The sequence below is a fragment of the Parasteatoda tepidariorum genome, chromosome 7 (genome assembly GCF_982258835.1).
Source record: "Parasteatoda tepidariorum strain Cologne lab strain chromosome 7, Ptep-v5.0, whole genome shotgun sequence".
Taxonomy (NCBI): Eukaryota; Metazoa; Arthropoda; class Arachnida; order Araneae; family Theridiidae; genus Parasteatoda; species Parasteatoda tepidariorum.
In genome coordinates, this window is record NC_141761.1 from 49,064,937 (window position 1) to 49,077,435 (window position 12,499).

The 12,499-nt window shown below is 30.0% G+C and overlaps 1 protein-coding gene across 1 annotated transcript in view; it reads left to right on the top strand.

Moving 5' to 3' along the window:
- The window catches only part of LOC107439320 (uncharacterized), a 78,663-nt gene that overhangs the window by 48,670 nt on the left and 17,494 nt on the right, over positions 1 to 12,499 (top strand). The window contains exons 5-6 of the mRNA XM_043042697.3: positions 5,938 to 6,150; positions 10,372 to 10,647. Of these exons, the coding sequence (XP_042898631.1) occupies positions 5,938 to 6,150; positions 10,372 to 10,647 (489 nt within the window). The remainder of the gene's footprint in view (positions 1 to 5,937; positions 6,151 to 10,371; positions 10,648 to 12,499) is intronic.

Sequence of the window (12,499 nt, forward strand, 5' to 3'; positions counted from 1 at the left end):
CTCAAAACAAAAATTAACAAATGAAATGATAACGGTAATAAGTAAAACAGTAAAAAAAGAGATCAGAATAAAATGAAAATCCTTGGATCCTTTTATCCCAAATTGGTGATCAACACCCAATTCTCGTATTTGCATGAAAGGGATTTGGAAAGCCACCATTCACTCCTCTGTAGGGTTCAATTCTATCAACCACTTATTTATAGATTTATTGTCACCTTTTTGATGTTCAATTGTCTTTTAATGTGCCATTGGAAATAAAAAAATAGATATTTCACTGGCCAAACTACTCACCAATATGGCGACTGTTTACCCATGTGATCGGCGACAACAAATCTGAACCGAAATCGGCAATGTGGAAAAATCGGGAAAACCGAAATCGTGGGAAAATGATTGAAGCTACTTATGCTAGATAATTCAGGGCTTCAACGCATAGGAGTCGGTAAAGTTATTTTTACGATGCAATTCAGTGTAAACACAGTTAATTTAAAGATGCTTACACACACTTATTAATTTCGATTACTGTGGGTTGAACATTACTTTACTGTAAAAAGATTTTAATACATAGTTGTCACATTTTTAGTGTCAAGGTAAATTAAATATATTGTTAAGAACAGAACTGCAGTTATCATGCAAAAAAATGCGAAATTGACATAATAATAATTGTTTAAAAGGTTTGATGTCACTAGAAATGTGCATATTTTTTGAGCAAAATAATTTCGCAATAAAACCATTGAACTAATTTCAAGGCACATGAAAATATATGTTGTCATTAAACAAGCGAATAAAATGAATAATTGAGTAAAGAAAACTATAACAGTGAGAATGTAAGTTAAAAATGCGACTACATGCTATATAAAAAATTTGGCAATTATATACAAAGGTAAGTTGCACCATTTTCAGATGAGAACAGTTAGTTTGAAATGCCTTCACCCAATAATTCTTAAATAAAATTAGTTTGTAAATCAAACATACGAACGCACAGGGTAGAATATTAAGGCGAAAATGAATTAAGCTAAACAGAAGTAGATATAAAATTAAAGATTATACAATTATTTAACAAATTTGATATACATTTAAAAATCAATATATAATTATTCTTATTAAACAACTAAAAACATGCATACATTTTGTAAGTGCGAACTTTTATTTTTGTGCATTTGTAGCAACATTTAAAACAAATTAATGATTAATAAATGTGCTTTTGTAATTTCTTAATAAATGTGTTTATTAAATAAGCCATCGAAAAGGGCAACAAATAGTAAAAAATAAATTGGCAATAATTTGTAGCAAAGATGAAAACAAAATGAATTTGTAATATCACGATATCCATCCTATTAAAAATTATTTTTGATAATAATTATTAGTATTGTGTAATGTCATAACATTAATTAACTCTTAATAATTAATCTCTCGATTAATTATTGAAGAAGTAGGACCTATTGTAAAGAAAACTCAACCCACAAAAGGCTGTAGAGCTGGAAATGAAGGGAAAAAAATACTGTTAAAAGTACTTATTTTTCCCGTTGAAATGATGAAATTTATAGCATGGCAAAAAGCTATCTCTTGTACTGTAGTATTGCTTCGTTCACTGAAAATAATTATAAAGTCGTCATATGACAAATATTTTTATATCATATTTGTATACTGTTTAGCCTTAAAATGTACATGTTTTAAAGTACATCTTCTACTAAATAATAATTTAGCAGACTAAGTTAAACTCTACAGATTTTGATTGCGTATGATTGTAAACTTTTTATTCATGAAATTGTTTTTTTTTTATCGAAGAAAAAAGTAAATGTATGTTTAAATTTCTTTTAAATGTAATGTACAATACAATTAGGGTTCACATTTATTTAATGAAAGAATATTTACTTTGCGAATAGAAATTATTTGCAGTGATTAATAAAGATTAATATAGATTTGTTTTAAGACTTTTAAATAATAGTTTTGCTACTTGATGCTTTCAATTAATTTTGTTTTCTACGTTCTAAGCAATAAGCTCGACGCAATAACATTTTTACGATTCCCTCAATTATTTATTTCTAACAGATGAAGGTAAATTCTTCTGGGTCATAAAGTTATGTCCTAAGCAATTTCATTCAATTTAAGGTCCTGCTCATCGTTAAACGAAAGACTCTAAGACTTAATTAAAACTATTTAAGTCATGAAGGAGGTACTGCATCTAAGGAAATACCATACTGGATTAAATTAAATTTGGAGTTGAGATAAAAGAAAGTAATTTATGGAAAACGAGTCCAAAAGTACTTGCTAAGCAAAACCATTCGTTTGGAAACAAATAAGAAAGCAAAGTATTATCTGTTACCATAACTTTATAAGACCCTTAATTTCTAACAGTATACCAACCCAGCGGGAAAGTGTAAAGATGTTAGTACAACTTACTATCACATCCATAGACTAATATAACAAAAGAAGCATTTAACGTATAAAAAATTTTAAAATATTTGAATTGCATTCAAACGTGCATTATGTTGGGTAAAAATTAAAAAAAAAGAATTATGACAAATTTAACAATCTCAAGAGAGTGTTAAATTGAACCATAATATCGTGCAAGCATAACGATATGGTTCAACTTGAAATGGTAACAGCAAATTAAATTGGTTTTACAGTTTAACTTTTTCTATAATTTAAAACAGAATACCAATTTTGTGAAGAAAACACACAAAAATGTGTGCCTGATAGGTTCCATCTATAAACATAAAAAGGGAAAAACAAAAATGGTATTCAACATAGAAACGTTGAGAACGTGTGAACTGCGTGAATCTGGTTGGTTGGTTCTAATGCCGCTTGCCATGCGGGCAAGCCTGCTTGGTGAAACCGAGCAAATTTAAGGCAGAGTGTGCGATTCTTGTTTTTCAGTGGCGCCATCTATGGCCAAAAATTCGACTTCTGCCACATCATACGTCACACCTGTTTATAAGGCAGATCCATTCATTCATCCACAGATCGTAATTTTGACCTAAATCAGAGAACGATCGATCTCCAATCCAGTACCCCCAGAGGTATTGATTTGCTATGCGTAAATCTAAAACAGAGTAATGATGGGTGAAAATTATAACTAACATAAAACAGTTGTTAACAATTTAAAATGTGCTCATTCTCAAATTTTTTTTTTTAAAAACGGAGCAACGAAGCGTAATATTAATAGCTTAAACCTATAATTTAAAATTGATGCAAACTTAAGAGATAGTTAAATTGAACTATGTTTACATTCGAAATGAACTATATCATTTTGTCAACTTCATGAAGTAAATAGTTTCTCATAATAAAATGCTTCAACTTGTGTTATGGTAGCAGCAAATCAAACTGTCATTTTGTTCAACTCGCCCATAACTTCAAACAGAATACTAATACAGCAGCAAAATGCAATGATAGGTTCCAAACATGAAGTAGATATATCAGAAAAGGTAAAACAATATCCGTTTCACCATTATTCGAAAAAAATTGATTAAAGTACAGGTAATTGTACAGGTATTGCTTCATTGTACTGGAGAAATTGTTCTCGGAATTGTACAGGAGAAATGATTACAGCAGAAAGCTAATTAATGTGGGCTAGCCAGGTGTGACTAATACGATTTAAGTAACATTTTCTTACTTAGTTGAATCCATTAATATTATCAAGATTAATAAATCTTCTAAACATTTTCCTAGACGAAATAATAATTTACTATGCAGTTTGAGTCTTGTTTTAAACTGTGAAGAAAATAATTTTTTTAGTTTATTCTGATTTGGTACAAAGAAACCACATTTTTACAACATACGTTTTTTTATTAAACTATCAATGAATTTGCCTACGTTTCATGCAGTTCATACTGTATTTTTTTTCCATACCTCTCATACACTCTCAGAAAAATTGGTATACTATTGGACCAGAATGTATTAAAGTTTATTGAGTCCTTTTTAAGGAGTTTAATTGGACCATATTTCCGTCTAAATTGAACAACAGTACCGTATAATCTGATTACGATGCATGAAAACATGGTTCAACTTATCATGAAGTTTTGCAGTAGATTTGAACGATATTATGGTACAACTCGCTCTTAAATTTCTTAACAGTGTAATATGCACAGATATTTTTAAATTCGAAAATTCCAATATTTTATGTGAAGAGTTGAAAATTTTCTCCAGACGCCATTAATCGAACCATCGAAACATTATTTAGAACTTACACATAAGCATTTTTTTTTCAAAAATTTTAATTGTATACTCTTGTTTAATGCATAATATGTATACTGATATGATGGATTTCTGTTTGAAAATTTCTTGAGATTTGAAAGCTCATATCAGGTATTATTTCATTTAAGTAGAATTTTCCTTTTCTTCCTTTAATTTGTTGGTAATGTAACGTAGCATTCATATTTTAACAAAATAGAGATCAGAACATATTTTATTAAAAATTTTCTCGAGCTAGGGAAAGAAAATTTGATGGAGTTAAGCACGATCTACAAGTATGATATTATTTTTCTTAGTTATAGCTAGTTCGCTTTTTTCCTTTTAAGAATTTGCACATTAAGTTTTGAAATAAATTTTTAGAATTCATGCCGTGTTTTCTGTTTGTTGTGACACTACAGAATTATTAGTGGTGGCAGTGCTGTGGATTTTGGAAAAGTTTAGTTGGTTTCTTTTAGAAGGTTTGAACTCCTTAAATTATATTACAAGATAATAAATTACTTGAAAATATACTGAGACACCGTAGTTCATCCATTATAATGCTGTAAGAGTTATGGCCTTTCTTGATAAATGAAAAAAAATCAGATCTCATTGGTCTAGTCGAGGAATTAGTTGAAACAATTCTTCAACAAGTATATGTGTTTGAAATAAAGAAAATAATTCAGAGGAGTAAAAGTTATGATATTGAGAATGCCAAAATATCATTGACTAGAATTATAGAGGAGAGAGTTAGGCATAAAGAATTTGAACGACAAGAATGTCAACGGCGTATTTTCAGTTTGTTTTGACACTACAGTAATAGATTGCAAAATTTCAAGGAAAATAAACTAAAATAAATATTTTTGAAACTAAAATTCTACAGGTATATGTGTCATATTTATTCTGACTCTTTTGTCCTCTCGTGTTTTTCTAAATGTTCTTTAAAATATACAATCATTAATTTAATAACAATAGCTAAACAATGTAATAAGGGACACGTTTCAAATGAAAGTTTTTAATTCATGCTCGCAACTGAAACAAAAGTATCTCGGGACATTCTAGCACTTTTAGTATCTCTAAAATGCTGAGATGGGGTTGATGATTAAATCTTGCCAGAAGGAACTATTGTACTGCTCTGAAATATTAAATAACTTGTTTCTACAATTTTCTTTTGTTTAAAAGCCATCTGCATTGTTGAAGTCTTCCATATTGTTCTCTTATTTTAAGATTAAAGAAATAATTTTAAAACAACAATGTTAGAAATTTCCCTGCAGTAAGTTCCATTGAACGTGAATCACAGTATTCTTCTTTATTTTAGAAATTTACATTGCACGTACTTGTCATATTCTTTCATTAGAACAGTTAAAGATAAAATTAATCCATATCATTATTTGTTTATAATTTTTGAACTATTATATATAACTATTTATAAGTTGCAATTTATGAAGTTAATTTATTATAAATTATTATTTACTATTTATAATTATAATTAATAAGATGATTACTAATTATAATTATAATTAATTAAGGCGATTACTAATTATAATTATAATTAATTAAGAAGATTACTAATTATAATTATGATAAATTAAGATGATTACTAATTATAATTATGATTAAGATGATTATTAATTATAATTATATTTAATTAAGATGATTACTAATTATTGTTTACTAATTAATGTTCATCATTTGTGAACTCTATTGTACACATGGTATTCATTATTTTCAACCCAAATTCAAAATTATTTCACAATATTTTGCTTACAGGGTGTACCATACGCAAAAGCACCAATTGGTCACTTGAGGTGGAAAAAACCGATCTCATGGTGGTCAGATGGTGAATGGTGTGGTCGAGAAGAACGAAGAAGAGCTCACAAATACGCCAAACCTTGCTTTCATGTGGACCCCGTTACTCGCCAAACAAAAGGAACCGAGGACTGCTTATATCTAAATGTATGGTCACCGCGGCTCGATACATCGGTAAGATTTTCTTTCTTGATACATTATTTTTTTATGTTTATGTCAATATTATTTAGAAATAAGCGGAAACTCGGCATCTAACAAAATGAAATGTCAAATCCTTTTTTTTTTGAAGAGCGATTAATAAATTATTAATGAAGTATAAAATCGATGATTATTGCTGCTATTTCTAACTAGTACAAAACGCTCATACAATCAGAGTATTTGTAAGACTTCCGATTAGAGAGCGAAGAAATCAGTCGTAATTCTAAAAGGATAGTAACAGCTTCTGCAGTGAAGACGAAACATGTAGCTATAAGTATAACCAGCGGTGATGACACCACAGCCTACGTATCCCGCCGATTTTGAATCGTCAGTAAAACAGGCACATACTCAGAATATTGGTGACGATGAGAAGTGAATAATTGTTAATAAATGATGGGTGTAACGTTCAATTTATTGTAAATCATAAAAGGGAAATAAAACTGTTATGGCGTAATGGTCCATGGTGGTATGAGAAGGGGATACACTAATTGCGATGGTAATTCACAAATGTCGAATACTTGTATAAATGAGCATGAAATGGAATGATGTGAGAAGGTTTAGCTTTATACAGTCACCCCAAACATGATGAAGTAACACAATGCATTAGAGGATGTGATTTACAGGACATGACGCTATAAAAATAGGTTTGAGAAAATTGTATGCGACGTAAATTGAGAGATGATTGGATACAAATTACATATAAACTCTCAACTGGTAAAGTGCGAAAAGAGCCACTATTAATATGTAAAGCAGTATGATGCATTGTGTCTAAACACCTCAGGCTGGATGCAGTAGCTGTGCCATAGACTGCACAATCATGATCTATACGTGATAGTATTAACGCTTTGTATAGTCTGAGTAGGACGATACGATCTGCACCCCTAACGGCATTCGACAGAACACTTAACAGGCTCAAAGTTTTTTCACACTATTTCCTTAGATGTAAAATATGAGGCATAAAAATTCTGATCAAATATGACACCTAAATATGACACATAAAGTGGGTGTGGTAATGTTGTGAATAGATCGAACAGGATTAAAATGCATTCTGCTCAATCTACAAAACCTTTTACAGGAGCTTTTAGCAGGTGAAAGACTATGACTATTTTGCTCACACCATTCTACAATTTTATTCACGGTAAACTGCAATTGACGCTCTATGACGCGCATGTCAGATCCTATACATGACATGCTTAGATTGTCAACATAAAGTGAACGAAATATGGACGTTGGCAATACGTTCAAGATGAGCGAAACATGAATAATGAAAAGTAGGACACTTAGGATACTGCAGTGAGGAACGTCTTCAGCCTGAATGAAGGGATCGGAAAATGCAGCTCCCAGTTTTACTCAAAATACCGCTTCGACAGAAAGTTTCAGAGAAGGAATGGTAAGTTTCCACAAAGTCCCATGTCGTAAAGTGTCAACAAAATTCCGTATTACCATGCCCGATGTCAAATAACAAATGGAGGACAGATCACTAGGGTACTCCAGAGGCGTGACTCCGAGAGTTTACCTAAAGAAAGTAAACCCCTGTGAGGTGAAATTATTTATCATCACTTACATGATTCATAACTTGTATGCAAGTTCCAATGGAATTATTTATCGGTGTTATTCTAGGTGTTCCATAAGTAAAAGTAAAAAAAAACAACATACCATCTGTTTAAAAATATCGCATTTATGGTTACCTCATTGATGAGATTTGTACAGATATTGTATCAAAGGTATTTTGAGTTTTCGAGGCATTATGTTATGAAAACAAATGTTAACCACACAGCCATCTTAAGAATGATATCAGATTCCTTACAGCGTTTATAGTGCGTAATTTGTACAGACGATATAACAGGGTTACCTTGAGTTGTGTCAGTTCTCTTTTAAGAAAGCGATGCAAAATATAGTTGGTGCTGAATCTAAGTAGTAACTCTAATTGTTTCTTAAAGTAATAACAAACAAAATGCTACTCAACCTTTTATTGGAAGTTTAATTTCAAAAATAAAAAATCCTGGGATGTATAATCTCCTAAATTACTTTTATATATCACTCATGGGCTGCAATAACGACACAACTCAAAAAATCATGTTTTGAGATAAGTGGATTTAAAGTTTTCATTGCTGAGAAAAATGCATAAGAAATGCTATAGTTCGCTTAAACGAAGATTACCTTCAGCTGGAATTGTGAGTTGTGCTAGTATTGCTGCTGAAGAGAATGTTTATTTTCATAGTTACACCTGTTCTTAGGCCAAAACGCGTGCTTTCTGAGTCGTGCCACTATTGTAGCCCATGAGCCATATTATTATTAGTAGTAAACATCCACGCAATTTCTTGGTAATTGCAGCACAGAAAACAAACCTTACAATTTTTTTTAAATAGCTATTACCATAACTCAATTATTGCTTTCAAGAAACTTTCAGCAAATTACATCTAAGATCAGCAAGCTCTCTTTAACTCTCTCATAATATTCAAACTAAAAAGCCTGCAACTAATTACAAATAGCATTAAACAATTTGAAGTCATTTAATATAAGTAATTTGCCAAAGTTTTCCTTGTTAATCTCAAACTCAAAGAGTTATGTATCAAGAGACCTAGCACACCCTGGAATACATTTTCCAAACATTAACAAAACATTGGCGCTGTTGAACATTTCCCCAAAGATGAATTAACTCGTTTAAAAGTTGTCTCAAATCCCTGATCATTAATCAAAATCCTCGTATTGTATTCAAATCAAGCCATTTATTACTCCTGGTCAGGGGTAGAGATCATTTTTCTAACCACCACCGCCTGTCATAGGCATAGTGACAAGGGAATATGTATGCACGGGGTGCATTGGAGGATTAAAAGGGGTTTGGTCGAACTTCGATGTTCAATAATCTGAAAAGCGTTCTATTTAATACCGTTGAATTTTTTATGCAATGAATTCTGGGAAAGTATTATTGGATTTTCAGTTTGCTTATTTTCTCTGTTGTAGATCCGTTTGACACTGCTAAATAAATTGAAATATTTTAATTTGAACATTGCTGTTTAAAAACAGTAATGATTTTAAACTTTTTTATTGTGTTTTTAGTATTTACACTCTGCATTTAACTTGATATTTGATCTAATTTAAAAAAAAGTTAATTTGAATTATAATTTCATCGGTGTATATTTTATAAACATTTGAAATGACTGGATTTAAAATAAAAATTAAACTTTTTACGAATCTCGTTTTTAAATAAATTCTAACTACTGTAATGGAACGCATTTGAGTATTTTTTTCATACTGTTAAACACTTTATAAATAATGTAAAAATGCATCTATATTTTTTCAACAAAGATTGCAAAACGCTAATTTAATATGATTAGAGAAGGTGATTTTGTGCTTCAATGTCTTCGGTTAATATTTTTATATAATTTAAAATACCTTTTATATAATTTAAAAATATAATTGACACTTTATTCGGATAAATTTTAAAATCACAACTAATTATTGAAGCAGATTTCATTATTTTTTTAATTTAGCTAAATTCTAATCATGCTTTCAAATGTTTTAAGTTTTTCACTCAGATTAATACTTCAAAACCATTCGGGCTATACAGAAAACTGTATAAAGTAAATTGATACTATACTAAGCATGTAGTTATGGGATTTTTCATGTAATAACACTATTGCATGGTCTATTCAGTTAGTTTAAGCGATTGTCTTAATAATATATTGTTTTCTATTGGTTAGATACCTTAGAAAGAATGATGAGGATTTTTTCTTCATGAGGTTGTAATGAATATATATTATTCCAAATATATGGTAATTGTTTTCAATGTAACATTTTGGAAAATTTAGCAATTTTCTCACTGATATATAGTCTTTTATGGTTATAAATACTTTTAATATCCAAGTAAAAGTTACGATTAATTTATAGTTATAGATTAAATTTATATATTTTCAAATAAAAATAAAAGAATAAAAAAAATTTCAATCATAGAATTAACATAATGAACACAGTATGATTAAGTATTTATGCTAAAATTTGTATTGCATGACTAAATATTCCTTATGAGTGTGACCAAAAGAGAATATATATAATAAATACTTCGACAACTATTTATATAATGTCATTTGTGCCCATACGATTATCTTCTCTGATATTTTTTCAATAGAATTTCGTGTTATTATCTCTTTTGTATCCATAGTGCCTATTAGTAAATCTATGTTTGATTCACTACAGGCTGGATTAGATGTACTTGTATGGATTCATGGTGGATTTCTTCAATGGGGGAGCGGGCATGAACCAGGAATTTGCCCCTCCGGAAGAGTTGCAAAGCGTCTAAATTCTGTGTTCGTTTCCTTCAACTATAGGCTCGGGGCATTCGGTTTTATGGCATTGGATATGCTATCTCAAATGCCCCAAGATGCTCGTGGTAATTACGGGCTTTGGGATCAAATCATTGCCTTAGAATGGATACAGCATAATATTAGAGCTTTTGGAGGAGATCCAGACAAGGTATTAGGTTTTCTTTTTCAAACATTACTATGCTTATTTAAATTTCCTTCCAACACATGATAGAAAACGCAAAAACATTATAATAAGACAGTTAATTATGCATAATTCAATAAATGATGTTAACTGTCTTGGTAACCTAAAGTAACATTGTGAGTAATGAACCATAGTAAATATAACGAAAGTTAAACTATAGTTCACATAAATCTTCATAGCGTTTTTTTATAATGTCATAATTAAAATGTTTAAATAATCCAATAACGTTAGTCAATTTTTTAGCTGTAAAAAGACTTTTATTATTAGGCTTGTTTAGAATTATTTAAAACATTAGTTTTCGATAAAGTTTTCGATAGTTTTTTTAAAAGGCGGAGTAGATTAGAATATAACGTTCAATGGCTCAAGAACCAGAATCGCACGGTAAGATGTGAGTCAAATTGAGGTACAAAGTACTAAAACCCCGAGTACAGCTTTCAAACGTGCATAATTTATTATTAAACGTAAGGCAACAAAATACTTCATTTGGAACATTGCCATATAAAGTATACTTTTCGATGCAAACGTTTGTGAGTTTACACTTTATATCACACATGCCGAGTCATTTCATGTTTGATTAACTCACCTGCCATTAAATTTTTCAATTAAACATAATAATTTATGTAAATTGAGATGCAAATTTTTAAAGTTGAATAAAGTTGTAAAAGTTACTTAACATTTATATATCAAAAAACCACTGAGTGATTTCGGATAAAATCTCTTAATATCGATACTCTATTAACACCGACATTTCACAAGCACAACACCTCACATTTGAAAAAGTGAAAGAAACTGTTTTTTGTTTTAAAAATAAAAAACTGCTCAATCGGGTAAAAATAGCAACTTATGCAAAATATGCGTAATTAAGTAACACATTTCTTATCATCAGCAAAAATCGTTTCAGAACTTTTAATCAAAATAGAATATTAAAAACTTAGCAAATAACCATGCATTAATGTTATGACCCTTACCAAATCGAAATCTAGAATCTTATACAAATTCATCACGAAACTTTTACGGGGCAAAAACCGCGGGAAGAAAAGTAAATACCAATTAGTGTCAAATTACTTCAAATTACTTTTTTCTAACTGTATATAGAAATCTAATGATGATGTCTCAGGTTTCCAATATTGTCGGTACATTTTTACAAGCTGGAAAATCGCATGGTAGGGTCAAGTCACTTCTCATTAATGTCCATATTTCTTTTGGTTGTCATCTGTAAAAAAATGATGAGGAACATATTGTTTTCTCTTAAAATACTTTTGTATCCTAAATTTAAATGCATGTCCTGTAATATTTTTCTTCTTATTCTACTACATCTATCTAATATAATATATATCTTATTCGCTTTTAATTTTGATTGTTTTCTAAATTACAGGCTTAAAACTAAAAGAGTTGCTTCTTTATTTTAACTTAATTTCATAACTTTAGCTTATTACGATACATTTTAAAATAAGCTTATTTAAATAAGTGCTTATTAACCGTTTCATAATTATAATTTTTGGAGCAAATTACTTTATTTACTATGAGTTACAGATAGAGCGATTCATTAAATGATTTATAACTTATAGATCAACTTCCTGCACACAGTGATGCATGCGCAAATTGTTTTTGATGCATGAGCTGCAATAGTGGCACAACTCAAAAAATCATGTTTTGAGATAAGTAAGAGCAAATTTTTCATTGCTAAGGAAAATGCATAAGAAATGCCCTAGTTTGCTTAAACGAAGATTATCTTCAAGTTGAATTATGAGTTTTGTTGGAATTGTTGCTGAACAGAATGTGTATTTTCATATTTACGCATGTTCTTAGTCCAAAAACG